General features: G+C 39.1%; 1 protein-coding gene across 8 annotated transcripts in view; it reads right to left on the reverse strand.

Annotated features, from left to right (window-relative positions):
* The window catches only part of ptprk (protein tyrosine phosphatase receptor type K), a 117366-nt gene extending 96581 nt beyond the window's left edge, over positions 1-20785 (reverse strand). For 7 of the 8 annotated variants that reach the window (XM_042390104.1, XM_042390102.1, XM_042390099.1 and 4 more), the window contains exons 1-2: positions 20477-20785; positions 14301-14324 (exon numbers count right to left, since the gene is read on the reverse strand). In XM_042390104.1, coding sequence (XP_042246038.1) covers positions 14301-14324; positions 20477-20558 — 106 coding nt within the window. In that variant the 5' untranslated portion in view covers positions 20559-20785. The remainder of the gene's footprint in view (positions 1-14300; positions 14325-20476) is intronic. The other variant, XM_042390100.1, reaches the window with a different exon arrangement.
* Between the last annotated feature and the right edge of the window lie 233 nt (positions 20786-21018).

The following is a 21018-nucleotide window of genomic DNA, read 5'->3' on the forward strand; positions in this document are numbered from 1 at the left end:
AGGAAGTAACTGACTGACAAACTGTCTCATTTTCTTCAATCTTAACATTTCCACACATACACACACACACACACATATATATATACACACACACAAATAGCCTGTGTGTGTCCCAGCATGCCTCTCTGCTCCGAGGCAGGAGATTCTGTCATCACCGCAGTTACTGTCAGGATGCATCATCAGTAGTCGTGGCAACTAATTAAGACCTGCCTGTCAGGCCCGTGGTCAGTGTGCATGTGTGGAAACGTATACAAATGGACAAACACATTCATATAATTAACTACCTGTCATAAACACACACACACTCATACACACTCCTCTACTGTATCTGCCAGTATGCATCATCATACCCAGTATGTTACTCACCACGCCTCACCGGTCATTAGTCCCCCCCCCCCACACACACAGACACTTAAATCCTTGTGGAGACTTACTCATGTGTGGGTTCAACTGGTTTCATTGTATTTGAGTTTCATATCAAATATTTTTGCGATGAAGTTCTGGCAGTTGCACAAAAGTGTGGGCATTTCTGTTTTTAAAATGGCTTTCAAAAATCTTTTACTATAGCTTCTCTCAACTCTAAAAGGAAACTAATATATGCCGTCTAGTTAGCTAAACAACATTATAATAATGTGTTTGCTCTCCCTCTCTCATAAACTAATACTAGTGAGCGTCCACATCCGTCCACACCACATTAGGCAGCGATGCAGGTTCACTGACTCTGTGTGTGTGTGTATGTTTGTGTGTGTACGGTCAGTAATGAGGTGTGACTAGTGTGTGTCAGTGGAAGTTGAGTGATCGGCATAATGAGCAGCAGAACATAGAGGAAAAAGGGAGGGCAGACAGCAGGAGAAGAAAGAGATGAGATGTACAGAAAGAGAGGAGGAGGATGTATTAATTTCTTTTTCACAACGATTGATTACACATCTAAAGGCAGTCTGTGTCTCTGCAAGTTGTTTTTGATGCTGCTGGATGTGTGATAAGACAGAGCAGAGAATGAATGCAAGCAAGGGAAAGTCATTTTTCAACTAAAGGAAAATGATTCCAGAGTTGTCAGTCAAAAGTCTCTTTTTAAGTTTGTTTACTGAAGTTAATTTATTCCCATTTTGGTATTATTGATTAGTTTATGTCTTAAAATGAAACACATTCAGAGACATAAAGCAAGATATTGGTATCTAACAATCTGTATTACTGGCATCATGACTCATACAATGCAAACATGTGATATGTCCAGAACAGTTTTGTTAAGGTTGTCTAGCCATTTTAATAACTTTTGATGAAGGGAGGTTGCATCAGCTGTTCCTAAACTCCAACTAAGTAATACTAAATTAAAACAGGTTGCTCCACACAAAGTGGTTCTGATGTAGAGATTAGTTATTACTAAATGTACTAAATGTAAATGTAATGTGCCAGATGTGACTGTTATGTCGCTAACTCAACCAAATGACAAAGCTAACATTAGCTTGCAAATGTATGACCAGTTTAAACTGCAGATTGCTTTGTAATGATGAATTCTATTTCACAAAAAAGACAAAATATACCTCAAATTACAAAACATTACGTCAGTAACATTGGGTAGTTTGTGTAATCTGATGTTTTCCACTCATTCCAAACACACATATTTCTACATATGAATATATATATATATGTATAAACAAAGTCATACCTATATTTTACAAAGTTTTATATACTGTTTGGCCCCTAATACTGTTATTTTTGGAAGTTATGTTACAGTGATACATGTGTTGGTGGCTTGGTTGTTTTACAGACGGCGCCAGAGATGTGATGTCTTCACCAGCTAAGATTTCCATTGAAGGTGCTACCCAGTTTAGTACATCACTAGTTTGAAACTAGCTTGGAAGACCTTCACACATAAAATTTAGAGATGGATTTATGAATAGCTTGTGCGACCCAATTCAGATCTCCATGTAGCATACTTCAGGCTGATATAACTTATAATGTGTACTTGAACTGTCAAGATTTATATTGGCTTTAAAAGGTGGGTCACGTGTGAAAATGAAGTGGACTGACTGAAGTAGTGAAGTCATTTTACCCTCCACTACATCTCCCTGGTTAAATCTTAACAGCGCTTGCCAAAAGCTGAAGAATGTGAAACAGAAACAGACCTCTGAAAGACAAACAGACTGTTTTTAGAGCAGAAACCTACCAATCCCTGCACAAGACCAGCCAGTTAGTTAGCAATGTAAACACACACACACACGCGAAAATGGAGGGCAAAGTCCAATTCCCAAGTCTCTGCCTCGGTCTGTGTGAATATGGGTTAATGACTTGTATTTGTCCTCTTTGTGCTGGTCAAAGAGTAACCCAACTACAGCCCAGATGAGAAAATGAGTCAATGCATTCTGGTCTCTTTTCCACATGGCAACGACGGGTATGTTTGTGCATTTATCCCGCACATGACTCAGACTTATCAGTAAAAAACTAACCTCACAGATCAGGACGAGGCAAAGAAAATCCGAGCCCTGCATGGTATCAAACCTGCATAACTTTCACTCCCTCCTTCTGTCTCTCTGCTCTGTTGTTATCTGCAGATATGGAGGAGGTAAGGAATGAAAGAGTGCAGCTGCAAGTGTTTGTTGTGTCAGTCTGCTCTGGCCTGCTCTGTTCTTTCGTAGTTCCTTATCACACTTCAAACAGCTATTGCTCCCTCTCCCACACACTTTTCTCTGTCCACTTCTAGTCTGTACCATATACTCCCATTTCATTCTCCTCCATTTTGTAAAGGATTATAGTGCAAGTCTGTATTACTCACGTTAGGGCCTAAAATGTACATCTACATAGCTTCTTATCATGGTTATAAGCCATCAACTTCAACCTGCCTTTTTTGATATACTTTCTTAAATTCCCTGCTCTATTCTTTATCTAAGAAACAATATTACACAGAAAACTATTTTCTCCAGTCCATTCATACTGTATCTATTCTATTCTGTTCTTTGCAGAGATATACAGAGTGGCTAAACTACAGTATATGACTAAATAATGGTGACTGACACAATACTCTTCTGTTTTTTTATGGATCAGATCCAAAAGTACACTGTAAATCTGTATATCTGTTAGCCAAGTTATCTTTTCAATATTTGTTATTTCATATCTCAACAAGCTATAAAGTGCTAAGTGATTGCAACTCTGCAAAGCTAACAGCCATGAAAACAGACTGGAAGCAATGTCACCCTGGTTGTTGTTACAGTAGGGTTCAGCAGAGACCGCATCCCTGGATTCAATTTCCATTACAGTAACAGGGCTCGTGATTTCAAGGTGTTCTGATTCAGAGCTGCCACAGTTCATGGCTAAATCTCAAAATAAATTTAAACATGTTCAAAACAATGCACATCCCAGCAAGGTGATCTTTCAGGTCTACAAATCATCCTTGAAAACACATAAAAATATCTTTGTAAAAATAGAGAACCTTCGTAAATGAGCTTATTGAATGAGCCAGCAATAAAGGAAAATAATATCTTAGTCCCAAGATACATTAACCGTAAGTTTGTTAAAACCTGCTTCATTATCTTGTAACAATGCACTGAATTGATTTCACAGCAGCAAAGAAAAATTATTCACGATTCACTTAAAAAGTCAAGACAATAAGCTTGTCATAACAGCCACGAAGTGAATAAACATAAAAACTCTCTGCTGTCAAGGCCACTCTTTGCTCAGTGTTACAAGGCTCCATTTAAAATGAGTTGGACTTTCTAATTTGTTAGCATCCTCTCACAAGTAGGTGGAGGTTTTGCACTGTTCTGGGATGTGTTGGCTGCAACATTATTGAACATGATTCTAAGAGAAAACAGGCGATATGATTAACGTGACTCACATTCTCAGGAATCCCAGATGAACTTCAGTATTGTGTGGTACCCTACTAGGGATGTGTAGAGGGCCCAGTATTTGTATTTGTATTCGTAACTGTATTTGTTGAGGCAGCAAAATGATTTGTATTTGTATTCAAAAGAAAGTGGAAATAGGTGTAACAGTCCTATTTTTGTTTTTATTACACTTCTAATTTTAGGATATTAAAGTGTTAAAATAAGTGCTCTTCAATAAACTATTTGGCAAAGTAGAGTTCCCACACAAAGTCTCGAACCCTAATCTCTCAGACCACAGATGACTGCACTGACCACTCAGCCAAAGTTCGGCTCCACCAGACACAAAGACTTGCAGCCATTTATACATCTATGACACAGAGCCAGACAGAGTGGAGCAGAGGGGAGAGATGGAGACAGCAATATAACCTTGCTTCACTACGAGTCCTGACATGCATGCACAATGTACAATATTTGTACAAAACAAATATTCGTAAAAACCCACTATTTGTGCTTTACCAAATAAAGTTGTCTGATTTGGCTCCACCCCTACACCCTACATGTTGAGTAGCTCTCTGGTGCTAAATTATCCAACAAATATTAAATAAAGACCAAACGATTTATTTTACATTGGCTATGCTGAGCATCTCGTTAACCCCTTCACATACATTTTTTCCCTTTTTTCCTGTAAGTAGCTTTAAGGTCTCATGCATCATTTTAGTCTTTTTTCCCAAAATTCAGCCTGACATATTTGGTATCTTTGAAAACTTTGGGATTTCCACTAGAATTTAAAGTAAAGTTGTGTTTGTTTCAATAATGTTTGGCTGCACAACATGAGTTTGTAATTACTTAAGGGGTTTAAGTGGTTAAGATAATTGATCATAATTATAATTTTAGCAACTGAAAATGTGCAGTGAATACAATATCTTACAATCATAAGATAATAAAATGCAAGACAATTAAATGTTCCACATCTTTATATGTGTGTGTATGTGTATATGGATATGTGTGGATGTGTGTGTTTCTTTTCCTACATTTTAGACTCTAAAAGTTCTAAAAGGCTCTCAAAGTCTGTAAAACTCTTCAGTAAATTGCATAACAGAAGCAACTTTATTAAGAAAAAACAAATAAACATCACTAAGCTTGTTGTGTTTGAACTTCAAAAAATGCTCAGTTTAAATAAGATCAAATCTGGCATCTTTTAAATGAAAGAATACACCAAAGAGCAAAGAGAAGTGTCCAAAAAGAAAACTTTGTTGTTTTTGTTCTGAAGAAGTGCAAGTTAACTCAACACTTTTTAATCACCCCCAATTCTATACCCTTGAGCAATGTTACAAACATAAAAACCGAAGAAATACTAGATATGCTGTGTCATGGGTGGTGCTTTTCATCAGAAACAATATGTTTCTTTCCAAACACTGCTAATAGCAGTTCAGTGTTGCTAACTTGGCTGGTGGGATGTAAACTTTGATCATCTAAGGGCTTAAAAGTGAAAGTGTGCAATTAGAAAAACTTTTCAAACTTAAATGTGTATCAGTCTTTCCCAACATCCCCCAGAGCTGCGCTGTAATAGCACAGTATGATCTACTTGGATCTATAGAGAACAAAGGAGAGCAAGACAAATACTGTAGAATAGACTATAGCCTATTATTAGCAACAGAACATGGATCCTCTAACAGCAGATTATTTTGCTACAAGCCTACATGAAATAAAATCCCTGCCATGACCTGTTTTATTAAGTCCACATTGATAAGCTTTAACATCACCAGCTCAACATCACAACCAACACTGATGAAATAATTATGTTTAGTTCAAACACACAGCTGTAAGGGACTTCACTAAAAACCTGCAGTCGCTCTCCTTCTCCTCTTCCACTCCCTCTCCCACTTCTGGTGCTTCGATTAAAGTCTCTCTCCCCCTTTTTCAATCTCTCCCGTTCTCTTTGGACCACTAACCTTGATTCACTGTTCTGCACGAATCTGCCTCGGGCTGGGACATGCACACACACGTACACGCTTAACATTGACACATGTACAGACAGATTTACAAGCAAACACACAGCGGCATACGCTGAATGGGAGATATACACATGTACTTGACCATGGTAAAGTAGAGGTGGTTAGTTTGGGGCCAGTGTGAGGGGAAAGTGTGGCTAACCGAAACCACATGTGGCTGACTCTCACTCTCACTCCGTCCAGAGGTATGTGAGCCTCTGGAGTGTGTGTGTGTGTGTGTGTGTGTGTGTGTGTGTGTGTGTGTGGAGGGGGAGGTGTGATAGAGAACAAACGGCAGACAGAGAAGCAGGCAGAGCAGGCTCATAGTTTGACTTTAACCTTTATTTATCCAGGGAGCAGCTGTGTTGAGCAGACAAGCTGTTTTCAGGCCATGCTGCTATACATTTACATGGTAACACACCTGAGAGCTAACCCACTGTAACCACAGTTTTTTACTGGTGGCCCTTGCAGCAGTGCCACTAGTTCAGTCAGAGGTTAAACTTGTTCGAGAGAAAATTGCTACAATCATAAAGTGGTAGTTACCAGCCCTCGGAAGCCAGAAAATGCTGTTTATTTGTCAAATGCCCATTATGGTGTTTTGAGATCTAAAAGTTTACATCCACACAGAAACGCCAAGGCATTAAAAAAAAAAAAGATTAAATCTTTTCTTTTTCCTTCTTCTTAGTTTCAGTATGGCTGATCACACCATAAAAGGGTTCTCATTGAAATCTGACTGCTGTCAGACAACTGCATCAGTAATTTGATTAAGGGTCACAAATCACAGCTAATTACAACTCTACTGCTGCATTGAGACCCTCACAAAACACTGTCTTAAGGTACAGACACATTAGCCATCTGTCCAATAAAACTTCTCAGCACTCAGACCAGAAAATATGTTCCATTAAAACAGGGTGATGGGACATTGTCAAATACAATGCATCACTGTTTCTTTTGGCCAATGATGCAAATTTGCACAAATTTGATCAAAGTCAAATTCTGTTATGGGCTTCAATTACAGTAAGGTGAATGAGAGTTGGAGCTGTATGCACAGATTGGTGCTAATGTGACGACGTCTTTATATTGGTGCAGTCTTTGAAAGCATAAACATGAACAGATGTTGTTGAAACCTCCTTTATCGGATGAACAGCTGTAGTGTCTCACAAAATAAGTGACCATAGACAGAGTTGGAGGTGACAGAAAGTTGGCTTCTTGACATTTATGGTAAATAAAGTGTCAAACTGTGTCTGTGAAAGGTTGGTAATCACACATTTCAGCATTTCTACCAGGAGCCATGAATGTTTGTAACACTCACACAAAAGCTTTTACATTTTTGACATTTAGTGGTATGTAGGCTACAATATCATCTAGAGTAGATCTTTTTCTTGTTTTAACAACAAAATGTTAGTTTCTTGTAATAAAAACTTACCAAACAAAGTCTGTTTTAATGAGATATGTTCTTTTTGGGAAATAATGAGAAAGTTTTGCAACATAACAAGATAAAGTGATAGGGTTAGGGTTAGGTTATCATAAGAAAAGTTTCTTGTTAAACCGGAATAATTTATTATCAAGTGAAACTATCTTGTTATAACATGAAAGGGATCTTGTAATAACATAAATAGGATTGTGTTAAAATGAGTTTCTCATTATAACAAGAAAAGTGAGCAAATATTTTTTGTCATGTTGGCAGCAGTATGTTAATGTAAGATGGTGCCTGTAGAAGGAAAATATTCTACAAATTATCATTGGAGTTTAAGAGTCTGTTCATAGTACTAAACAGACATACAAACACAGACTGTAGTAGCTGTGTTTCAAACGTGTACTTAACTTCATATAGCTTACTTTGTAGAGAGGGACTAACCCTACGAGACAGAGCGACACTGTAAGTTAAGGTAGTATTGTGTGCATGTGTGTGTGTGTGTGTGTGTGTGTCCGTGTGTGTGAGGTTGAGTGTAAGAGACAGTTAATGTCATGGGGAGGTAGCGCTGTATCTGCTAACCGTTACTCCAACAAGACAGCTCCCTTCGCTCACACACACACACACACACACACACACACACACAACAAACCCACACATGAGATACACATAGACACTTTATTTACTTTTGGCCCAATATAGACATAGTGACAGTTAACCTAGCCACTTAATAAAATGAGACAGTTTCTTCTACAAAGACTTATATTTGGGGGGTTGTTGTGTGCATGTGTGTGTGAGTCAGAGTAAATCTGGCTAAAGTGAAAACACAGCAGAGAGAAAACACTAACAAAAGCATTCCAGAGAGAGGGTGAGAGATAGCAAAAGAGTGAGACAGGAGAGAGGGAGAAAGACCTTGATGCAAGAGAGGGGGGTGAGGCAGAGACGAAGGGGTGAGAGTATTGTGTGCCAGCATGACACTGAGGAGAAGAATTTGCTTCAGTTTTTGATTAAACAGACATAATCTCCTTTTCATTTAGCAGCTTTTATGAGACGTTATGTTTTGTGTAATTCTACTGTAGGTGCAGAGTGAAGATTCACGAGTCTCTCCTGTCAAGCATAATGCTGAAAAGAAGAAAAAATAAACTACTTTGACATCTTTGCCTTTTCACTCTGCTTGCATTGCATGAAAGATCACAGCTCTCTAATATGACCTTATACTTAATTATTTTCATTATTGATTAATCTGACAATTATTTTCTCGGTTATTTTCTCGATTAATCTACTAATCATTTAGACTATAAAACATCAGAAAACAGTGAGAAAGGTCTTCACCTGGCCTATTTTGTTCGACCAACAGCTCAAAATTCAAGAACATTGAGTTTACAAACAGATAAGACGAATAAAACCAGCAAATCCTCACAAAGGACAAGCAGGAACTAGGGGGTGGTTGGCATTTTTACTTTAAAAATTAAACAATTAATCAATTATCAAAATGAATTGTCGATTGACTGATCAATTAATCAACTAATCACTGCAGCTCTAATTTCCTCTCTCATGTTGTCTCACATCTGATGTTTGTCTTGTTTAATTACAGTATGATGAGTTAAAGATGCTGAACCGACGGTTGATTGGTTGGTTGAACTTCTGGTCGGATGTAAAAGCTTCTTTTTATCTATTGTCAATTCATAAGTCTTTATTGAAAACTGTGATATCAGTAAATTTAGTTCAGGAAAAGATTTGTAATGTTGGTAATTCAATAAATGCTGTTTATTGCCCAACCCAACATGTAACAGTTTTCTAGTCAAACTGGGTTGTTTTCATCTTATTTTTAAAACACTGCACTATTTCTATGTTTTTATCACTCTGAAGTTGCTCCTGTGTTGCCCTGAGTATAACTCCCTTTACAATTGCTATTTCCACCTTAAATAGAATCCACATGCTTTATCCCTGTAATACAACACCATTCAGTCTAGATTTGGGAACATGAAATCCCAGCCTTGCTCTTGTTGTGTGTCTTTAGAAGGGGAAACACAGAAATGGGAGAACAGGAGAGAACAGGAGGGGGGTGGGCAAGGGGGAAAAGAAGGGGCATTAGAGGTGGGGAGGAGGAGGATGAGGGGGGTAGTAAGGGAGAAAGAGTACATGAGAAAAGGGGGGAGGTTTGATAAACGTTGTGTTGCTTTGTTTAGATTAGTGAGCCATAAATTCCAAGGAAAGGGAGGGAGGAGGACTAGAAGAGGGGAGTGAGGTAAACTAACCGTTAGGAGTAGCTCAAAGGGAAGAAGGAGTCGTACATGGATATGTTTAGAGGACGGGATAGGACAGGACGGGAGAGGAGAGGAGAGGAGAGGAGAGGAGAGGAGAGAGTTTGTTTGACTAAACTGACTGATTTCACTCGACTCCACCAGACACGGTGGAGTCTACATAGTATCAACATCACAGAGGAGTGTGTGTTGGTCTATGTGCTTGTGAATGTATGTTGTTCTTGTGACTATCAAGACAAAAAAAAATTGAAATACCTTCACATTAGGAATCTCAAGGCAACTTCCCAATGCTAACCTCTCATGTCCTATTTTGGTGTTTTTCTTGGTAACGTTCACATGTTGCTCTACAGTCTGTGCGTCCGTTGGGAATTTCACTGCACTGCCTTCTCTTTCTTATCACTTCCAGTGGAAAGGACACAGTGTTTGCACCGTTCAAACAACTTAGCAGTTCTCTAATCGGGCAGCGGAACTCATGGCCAGCGTTTCCCACAAGCATTTACTGAGTGCTGTTCACTTAAAAACAGGCGTGCCTTGGGGAAATACGGCCTCAGTAGGTGTCCTGACTCTACAATGTATGGAAACCATGGAAAAACTATTGTTTAGTTTCATGAATGCATGGAAATAAATCTGAAAGGCAGACTTGGCCCGCCTGAGAGTCCAAACTGTTGGTGGTGTTGTGTACTTTAATTTTGATGCAAGCCAGTAATATTCTGTGTTTACACATCATTTATGTCCTATTTTTGACCCTGTAACGGTCTTCTCAAATGTTTGGTAGAGCATACTTTGAGTTATCTCTTGTTGTTATTGGCTTTCTTCCAGGAAATTAATGACAGAAAATTTGCTTTTGGCATGTGGTCTGTTTATGGTTTTCATAGTTAATCATGTTTTTTGATTTAAAGTTTTAGAAGGCTTACTGAGAAGTAAATCAGTACCCTCAGAAAAGTCTGACTGACTGAGATGTAAAGGTGGTATTGCTAACATTTCTTTTTAACCAAAACTTTTTTTTCTGGTTATAAATTGATATTTATCTAACATTATTCCATTGTATATTTGTTGCAATTATTATATCAGTATGTTTTTACAGACATTTCTTAGTGTTTATAAAAAATGCAGTGACCAATGAGGTAATTCCAGGGTGATATTGCTAATATTGCTAATACTGATAATACTGAATCAATAAAGTCTCTGTAGCCTTCTTATTAGTATGCAGATGTTTTAACTTGTTACTTTTAGGACTTAGTTTTACTATTTACTATGACTTCATCAAAGAGTGTTTCAGAAATTTAAGGCTGAGGCAGACACACGAGAAAACTGACAGACAGACAGACAGATGTTCAGCATTTAAATGTCTGTCTCCAAACTCCCACACACAGCCTGTCTCTCACAGTGATTGACTGTAGGTGCGTATACGTGCACATGATCGCTGTCAGGCTGACCATGTGTCTTCAGTCACCTAGTCATCTGCAGGCAGGAGGGACACACACAGGCTGGCAGGAAGGCAGACAGACAGACCAAACGACAGATTAGGATGGGAGACAGACAGATAAAGAAAAGAAAAAAAAACTGTGTAACATCATTTAGAGGAAAAGATAGCTCGGGAATATCTGCTAGAAGATTTAAATCTCTGCTCACAGAGACAGACACAGGACCAGCATCGTGGTGATGTGAAGATACATGTTCAGGGGATGGAGATGATAATCTTAATGGACTGGTCATCTGTCTGTAAGCCCCTGATTCACACACACACACACACTAACACATATATAGAGGAGGGTTTATAGGTCTCGAAAGCTTTCTACCACTCTTCAACTGAAATCAGCTTAAAGAAGGGAGCAGAGGAGAGCAGAGGAGTTACTGAAAGGAATGTAAGGACAGTAGAGATGATGTCTTTTTTATGTGAGGATATACAGTACGTAACCCAATGTCCGCTGGGATTTCATCATGAGACTACACACAGAGATCAGCAATGAGACTTAATATGGTATACTGCACATAGATTGCTTATGGCTACTTTTGTGTGTTTGTGTGTGAGTGTATGTTGCAGCTTCATGACAGATGTCCTCTTAACTGGACTAATGGAAACCACTTCAACCGCTGCCCATAGCTACACAGACACACACAAGAGCCCTTTGGCCATGCCTATATGCCCAGTCCACCTGAAGGCGAACACAAAAAGAGGCCTCAATCCCACATTCACATATGTAGACACACACACTTCCACGCACACACACAGCTTGGTTGTCACATTTACTTATGTTAACATTAACATACACACAAAGCCACTGTCTTAAGTAAAACAAAATACAAAGAATGATTTTTTATGGATAGTTTCTGCCCCTTTTGAACAAATTATGATGTTTTAAAGAGACTTTCTCATCTTAATTTGTCTAAATTATATCTTAAGCAGCTTTGAAGGTGGCAAAAATAACCCTAGACAGGACCTTAAAAGGCACATAAAACATCACACTTTGTATGATATTGCCGTTGAAATGCTTTTTTTCAAGATTATTTTGGGGCAAAGTGTCCCGTTTATTAGATTCTTAGTAGTAAAGGAAGACAAGAGAGGTTGAGAAAAGAACAAGTGTGATAATGTGGCACAAGTCCCACAACAGATTTCCAGCCAGGACGGTTGATTACACTTCAGCCAACTGAGCCGCCAGAATTCCCAAACCCTCATGTATTTCTGTCCTCAGTGGTTTAGCTTGACCCCAGTATCATAAAACATTTGCTAAACATGCAAGACAAGGCCAGGGTTTGATTATAGTGACAACAGGAAAACTTAAGATTTAGGGTTTCAGCAGGATCAGCTCCTCAGATATTTGTGATCAACCTATTTTAACATCAGGAAAACTAAAGCCTCTGTTAGAAATATATGGAAATATGTAGTATCCCACAGCTCATCAACTCAATCTACTTCAAATTACAGTGAAAGAGACTTGACAAAAATAAGGATATATGCTTTGAAATGCTACTGTACACCTTTCTGAATCATTTTCTCATCTACAAACTATGATGTAAAAGCTCACAGAGTAGTGAAAGTAGTTACACACACATCCTGTCTTGGGGACTGAGTTGCGTGAAATCTACTGGGATCAGTGAGAGCAGATGTAGAACCTGCCAAAACCATTTTCAAGAACCTGTCCTGCTTAATATGAACTGACAGTATTTCTGCCCCGCTGGGCTTTCATTAGGTCTCTATTATTTTTGTATTAAATAATTTTTGTTTTGGTGCACAGCACTGCACAGTCCCATGTTTGACTCACACAAACACACATAAAATAAAATCTAGAACAATTCTGAGCATCTTCTTTCAGTTTTTAAGGATTGACCAGAATCTGACCTTGCATAAAACAAACGGAGGGTTTTTATTTTCCTTGATTTTTGTAAATAAAAATATAAATATCATGTTTGCTTTGATTTTGACGCTGTCACAGCAAAGCCTTGTGGGATACCAAACTCTACAGTTACACAGCGATCTCTCTGTCTGTCTCTGCTGTGTGAAGCGTCTGTGCCGTATTTTACTAACCTGTCACTTTCACAACAAAAAGACAAGTCCCTCATTAACAACCAGCCGCTGGGAGTGTTTGTGTGTGAACGAGAGGAAAACAGAAAGGGAGGAAAGATAGAGGATATGTGTGAGACAGTGTGGGAAGATGTGTGGTTGCTAAAGTGGATAGCTATGTGGCTCGAGAAGAAGAAGAAGAAGAGAAGAGAAGAGAGGAGAAGAGAAGAGAAGAGAAGAGAAGAGAAGAGAAGAGAAGAGAAGAGAAGAGAAGAGAAGAGAAGAGAAGAGAAGAGAAGAGAAGGTGTGTTCAGATATTGCAAGAACAAAGTAACTCAGAACTCCTTTAATAAAGACCAGGCTCAACTAAACAAACAGCACCTGGTAACTTCAAACCTCCCAACAGCTGTCTAACTACACATAGATAGAGACAGACAAAGACTAGAAGGAAGACACACAGACAAATGGTAAATAGATTAACCAGCAGCCAAGTTGGCAGAGTCACAAAGACAAACAACAACACACCGGCACAAATATTTCATCAATTCAAATTAGGGCTGAACAATTAATTGAAAATGTATCTAAATCGCAATATGGCCTACTACGATTTTCAAATCGCAGGAGGCGCAAACTTTGTTGTTTGTTGTGTGTCAAAATACCATTTTAAATTAAATATTGTTGCATATTCTACAGACTTAAGACAACATTTATGTTTGGTACAGATCCCTGCAAAAATCAAACCATAATCATTTTAATATGTTTTTTCAATGAAAATGAGAATAATGATGTGAAAATGATCATTACCTCTAATATCGCAATTGCAAGATGAGTCAAAATAATCGCAATTAGATATTTTTTCATAATCGTTCAGCTCTAATTTAATTCAACTTTGTTACTGTAGATATTACTTCCAGGGAGCAAAATATCCTTGAACATGACATGAAAGTTCTGCAAAGCCCTGAAACTATTTCAACATTGAATCAAATAGTTCCAGTACAAATCGAACAGTTCATGGTTAACATTTTCATACTGTGAAAACATCCACATATCACCACACACTGTCCTGTATTACTAGTTTGACAAGGTGTAAGACATTGTACTATTAAATGAGCATGAAGTCAAAACGGGATGGTTAGTAAACACGTATGAGACGACAAAACAAAAGACTACACCGATAAAAAAAACAATGTTACACACAGCAAAAGAACCCCAAAGTTAAAGTGAGGACTATGAGCTAATGACGATGACACTAACAACTATGACGATGACAGATGAAGCTCAGCTCTTGGCCGGCTAATCGTAACTCACCCTTCTCAGCGCGCCCCATGTGAGCTGGGTCCAATAGAAGCAACAGAGAATAATAAGAAAGAGTTAGATTGGATTGCATGCAAAGACAGTCACATATTGGGATCATTTTTTTTATGTAAGGTAACATGAGGCCAAGAATTACCGTGGCACTAAAACCTGATTGGACAGCCAGCTGTGACGTAACTGACAGCAGATATACTGAATTTTATAATGACCTTGAGCAAGAAACTTTATTTAATGTAGTTGGGTCACACTGTGATTCATTTTCTGTCGTTCGACTAATCGTCTGATTGATTAATCATTGCAGCTCTAAAACACACAATAGCAAACATACCTCACATTTAGCAGAATTGCATGTAACTCTCCTTTGAAGAGATATTGACGACAATCTGATGACTTGCACAAGTCTAACTTTAACTAACTAACTTTAACCTTTAACCAACACATGCTCGACCTCGACCTTTACCCTCTTCCTCACCTAACCCTTGCGTTAACCCTAAAAATAATCATTTCCCCAAGACTGTCTTCACCTGCTGCCACTTCTCCACATCTCTCTCGCCCACACGCACCAGCCATGTCTCCATTACTGTTACATTATCACCACACACTAAACTACACAACTGGTACTCAGGCTGCTCACATCTGTGTCTGTGTGAGCATGAGGGGAAAAGTGAGTGTGTGTGTGTGTGTGTGTGTGTGTGTGTGCGCACTATAATGTAATTAATCAGCTGAGAGTGTTGATTACTTAATCTGTCATTAGCCAGTCATGTGTGTAAGAGTGTGTGTGTCTGTGTGGGTGTGTATTTGGGGCAGCAGTGTGTTTCAAGGACCCCTTGCACCGACAGCTGTGACCAGAGCCAAACAGGGCAGAGCAGAGATTGATGATACTGGACTAATACCATCATTCATCAGGGATGTGATATTTCCTGGATTCTGGATTTGTTTTGGATGAACTGACTCCCTTCATTTCCACTGAGACTTTTAACACGTTCTTGGTTGACTTCCTGCTTGCTGATTGATGATTTACGCCCGTCATGTACCTGTTCCTACAGGCTGCTTACTTACTAATGTTAGGTTACGTTTCTATTCACCTGTTTTTGTACACATTTTCAATTTGTGCATAAAAATCTGAGTGAAAAGGCCTGAAATTTGAAAAAGGTGGAAAAGTCAGGATATCAGGAAACACAAATATGTGATAAAGGCTCATTAAAAACAGACTTTGCAAATAAACCTTGACGTTGTGGTACCTGCTGCTGCTGCTTCTACTACAGTATAGATGATGTATTCATGTCATGCTGCCAGTCACCGTTACATGACTCAACTCCACCAGAAATCCAAAAAAGTAAAGAATAAAAAAGTGAAGGTGTTGGGAGTGTAGATAAATAAAACGTCCCTGGTTCAAGTCCTGAACAAGGCCCTTGTTTCCGCTCTCTATCAACATAGAGGCTAATAAAACACCACAGTGTAGAGGTGGATCAGAGGAGACAAATGAATTATCAATAATGAGAGCTGCAGTGATTAGTCTGTTGATCTACATTCTCTGGTTACAGCTGCTCCAATGTGGAAAATTTGCTGTTTTTCTCTGTTTTATATCATCGCATTGAAGTTTTTGGATTGTTGGTTGGACAAAACAAGACCTCAAGCTGTGGGAAATTGTGATGAACATTTTTGGTATTTTCTGGCATTTTAGAGATTAAAGACTTTAATCACTTAATTGAGAAAATGATCAGCAGGTTAAACAATGATGAAAGTAATCATTAATTGCAGCTCTGTGCTATCTTGGGGGGAAATCAACATGACAGGCCATGATGTATCAGAGTTAATGTTGCGACAAATTCACAAAGTTGATGGAAACATGCTCTGATTTATACTTTTATTTTGTCCAAATATCAGGAATTTCTGTAAAACTTTGGAAGGCACTGGAAGGACATCCTGTTCTATGTTACATGCTGTTTTTTCAAAGCATAGTTTATGGAAACCTGAATCACAACCAGTGTCAATCATGACATGTTCTCCAGCTCCCTCAAACTCTCATTCTGACAATAAGAGACTAAAAGTTTACACTGTCGCTATATGATGCTAGTCCATTTTTCAACACAAATCCTCAAATTCATTCACACACACTTGCACACAGTCTAATGAGGGATTAGCTAATGAATTCTCTGAACAGATTAATTACATTTTACACACACACTTGTGTGCCCGCAGACCTCATCCCCAAACGACCGAAGAAATGAGCCAGTATTTTCAAAGAGAGTTTTTTTTTTTTTTAAAAATCTATCACTAAATTGAAATCCGTAGAAACAGATTGGCTCTGAGCAAAGTGGTGTTTGATTTGAGGAGAAGACATTAAGCAGGATCTGCATGGCAGCGGACTGAAGCCGTACTTTTAACAAGAAAATAAATAAAACAGCCTTTGATTTGGAGCCATTTTACATGGCATGAGTAGAATGAGGAGGCATTTTCACATGAATCTAAATGAGAAGCAAACATGCTTGTCTTTGTACCACTGTACTCCAGAGGGCTTAAAAGCATCAGCCTCCCTCTCTCTTTAAGTGACAGCAACACACATGAGTTGACACACACATTTGCTCCACACACACACACACACACACAGAGGACATGACAGAAAAACACACAGTTACACACACACACACACACACATAGACATGCTCCCTCCTGCCGTTTTCACAGTCTCTTGAGTGGAGGAGATGCCCACGGCCAAAAACCAATGGTTGCATTTCTTGTCCACCCCCCCCCCCCATGCCCCACCCCACTCTCCTCTTTCTCAAAATCACTCGCTTTCTCTCGCCATTCTGCGGGAAAATACACATTTTTATTTCATCTTCCAAATGGAGCTGAAAAGTAATTATAATTAAACCAACTTGGTTCTAATGTTCAAATTACATAAATAATTTACAATTATAATTAAACCAGCTCAGATGTGATGCTCAGTAGCAGCGGCAGCCTTCTAATTCGTCTGGAGACACTAATGGAAAACAATTATTTCACTTCATTAAGATTAAAGACGCCTGGAATCTGTGTCACAACTCGATCAGAGAGGAGACAGATTTAGAAAGTTGTCAAATTAACATAAACTCAGTTACTGACTTCATAAAGGCAACAAGACACATGCACACTCATTCGCATTTATTACACTGACTATGTAAGTGATAAGCCAAAACAAAACTGCCGCAAAGCAGCGTGATAAGCAGAGACAAGAGAGAGACAGATTTATATAAACGCCATAATTTATAGTTTGACTTTCTGAATGGGAAATTAGAAGATAAAAAAGGAAATTTGACAGATTTAGAGAAAAGTCAACTTAACACAAACTCAAAGTGACTTTGGTAATACATAACGGACTGTTTTAAATCCTGATTTTTCTCGTCCTTGTCTGTGGTTTCAGAGTGCAACGGGTACTGATGCAGCACCGCCACCACACACATCTCACACATCCTGTGATTCTCTATGATTTCCTTCACTATTGACATCTAATCTAGCAGTCACCACTTATTCTCAGTGACAGTTCGCACTGGTTGTATTAACGATCTGCCCATTAACCCTACCAGACTCATCGGTTACACATTTCACAGAAATTATCATACATTTTAAGTGCTGTCAGAGATAAAAATGACTGTGCAGATCAGGAAAGCCCTCTTTCTGATCCAAATGTGAGGATTTGTTGTAGCCAAAAATGACAAGTTGTCCTTAAATCAACTGGGATTCACAGTACATACAGAGGAGGGTGTTACAGTTACGTACAGGTATTTGACCCTAAAAAATAGGATCCATTCATTGCGATTAAACAATTGTGATTGTTTGGTGTATTTTCTTAATGGTTTATTTCCATTTATAAGGCTATGTCTGTTTATTCAGCAACACAACCGACTGCAAGTTCTCTCTTTTAGCCCCCTTTCCGCACTAATGATAGCCCACCTCCCGCTCTATGTAAAGCAGCATCTAGTCACTAGTATTTACTTGCAAATTAAATAGCCTCAAATTCCCAAAGAGGCCTCAAAGAAATTCCACACATTTGTTACCCTGCAGACCAAATGGCCACAGGGGAGGGGAAGAGGGGGGTAATAATGGGGTACAGGGGTGGGGTATAAGGAGGAGGAGGAGGAGGAGGAGGAGGAGGAGGGAGGGAGGGAGGGATGGGGGCAATAAAGCTCAGATGAAGTGGTAATTAATGTGTAATCTCTATGCAAATCATTAACAAGCCTGAGCAGAAAACGACATTTTTTAATAGTATTTCTGGTTATTTCCAGCACTTAAATGGAGCGTGGTTTGTCCTTTATTACAGCTTTATTGTGATTTTGGAGGTCAACTTTCTGATAACTGTCTCTCTCTCTCTCTCTCTCTCTCTCTCTCTCTCTCTCTCTCTCTCTCTTTCTGTGTGTGTGTGTGTGTGTTGGGATCAGAGGCGAACAACTGCTGAATGCGGAAATAAAACACACAGCAGCCACGCAGACAGGATGAAACAGGTAGGGAGATGGTTTTTTTTTTTTTTTTTTTTTTGGCTGCGCGGAGACACCGAGAGCTGCAGAAAACATAGTTTGTTTTCTCCGCGTACGATCGGTCCTGCACCAACACCACAGCTATAGATTAACTTCATTCTCGAGTTCATTTAGGAGACTTTTGCAGTAGCGTCGTCCTAAAGAGCATCAAACAGCACTAATGCAGCTTTTTTCTTCTCGGAGCGCATACGTGTTTCTGCAAACTACACACACACACACACAGAAAAGCGAGGTGAAGACGCATTTTGCGATGTGGGGTGGTAATTATTACTTCAAACTATCGCAAAATAAGGAAGAGTTTCATGACATTTTCATTTACTTAACAATCTGGCATGCAGTTTAACTATGACTATTTAGACTTTGCATCATCTGCACCTTGCAAACAGTTAATTAAATCACATCTAACATCATAAATATTCACAGATAGGAGTTTGTCATGGGATGAAATTGGAGTCCGCTGTCTCTCGTTATATGGGGGGGAAAAAAGATCTCCGCTGCATGCTTCTTCTCTGTAAATCAAATCATACGGGTGCAAGAACATCGTTTCCTTCATCAAATAGGCGATCGGCATACTGACTATATTTCCAACCATTAGGTTTTATTGCATGCAGCAACTTGCAAGTTGGAGCCGGAGAGGGTCATTTGGCTTGCAAAGCGCTTGCAACGGAACCGACCATTCCCGACACACAGAAGCGCTACAGTCCAACAGACTTTAAGACTTAAAACACACCACATACTATAGAAGATGACAGCATATAAATAACAAATAGTCCAACATGCATTTAAGTGCAATAAGAGTCAGAATAAAGTCATTAGTGAATACCATAGATCACTGCGGGGCACCATAAGATAACCACAGGATGGACACGCCATAAAGTGTCATAAATAAAGATATTATTATCAGTATGATATCATACAAACGCTACAGTGATTAGAGGTTGATCTCCGTGCAGCACACTAACTTTTTCTCCATTTACTCGCTGTTTGCGAGGCTGCACGGCTCTCCTCTCTCTTCATACAAGCTCTGTACTCTGCTTAAAATGCATGTAATTAACCGGTAAAAGCTGCAGATGTTGCCCATTTTATCCTGCTTTATCATCACTGTGAGTAAATTTAGGATGTGTTTAAAAAAAAAATAAAAAAGACAGACCCTCTTTTCTACATTTATAAAGGATGTCTTCAGTCCGGAGTGATGTGATAGCGATGTGAACACAAGCAGAAATATTTCAACTTAGTTTAAATCCTTTAAAATAGAGTTCACAGCACAGGCATTGGGTCAGTGCGACCTACTTGGCAAACGGGCTGAATTCAAAACGACTGACAATCTCACATACGGGCTTTGATACGCCTCGCATGCAACGAGAGAAACATTTTACATTTCAACAGTTTAAGAGTGAAAATCACATCTTCTCTCCACCAAACTGGCACGTATCGCATCCGAGGATATTTAAAAACAGCCCGGAGACGATAAAAGAGGCACGACGGTTGATTTTCAACACGGAGACTAACTTTTCTGTTACACCTAAAAAAAACACACACCTGTCAGGAATTCATACGCGTACAGATATGGAGGAAAAGCACAATAGAGTGCAAAGTTTCCTCTCTTTACGCAAAAAATCACTCAAAACTGTCTGTTTTTGCTCTGTTTGTCCTTACCTGTCGGTATCTGACCGGAGACGTTGCCAACTGTCGAGAGGAGAAACAGGAGTCCCGGGAATACAGAGAAAAGTGTATCCATGTTTTAAAACGTGGCCGTGTGCGAGTCTGTGACAGTTTTTCCCCCCGGAAAGTTTTTTCCCTGCGAGTTTCTCCTTCTTCAGTCTTCTTTATTTCTCTGTTTTAGTGGGTTATTATTCCTCCTGTTGTTGTGGAGTCAACCGCCCCATTCTCTCCTTTCTCCGGTTTCTCTCTTTGCGCTTCCTACGGGCTCTCGCGGACACTACACTTTGTTTCACGCGGAGTGAGGGAGCGCGCGCTCGAGAGAGAGAGAGAGCGAGAGAGAGAGAGAGCGGAGCAGCGACAGTGCGTGACGTCACAGTTGATCGAAACAAGGGGGGAAAAACACAATCAGTTTATTTAACGACAATAAAGTAATAAGCTATTGAAACACAACTTTTTTTTTTTACCCTGAAACCTCTGTGTGGATATGTTTATATTTTGTGTATATGTGTGCTCCTGTTTTTTGTGTAACTGTCTTT

The sequence above is a fragment of the Thunnus maccoyii genome, chromosome 17 (assembly GCF_910596095.1).
Source record: "Thunnus maccoyii chromosome 17, fThuMac1.1, whole genome shotgun sequence".
In the NCBI taxonomy this organism is placed as follows: Eukaryota; Metazoa; Chordata; class Actinopteri; order Scombriformes; family Scombridae; genus Thunnus; species Thunnus maccoyii.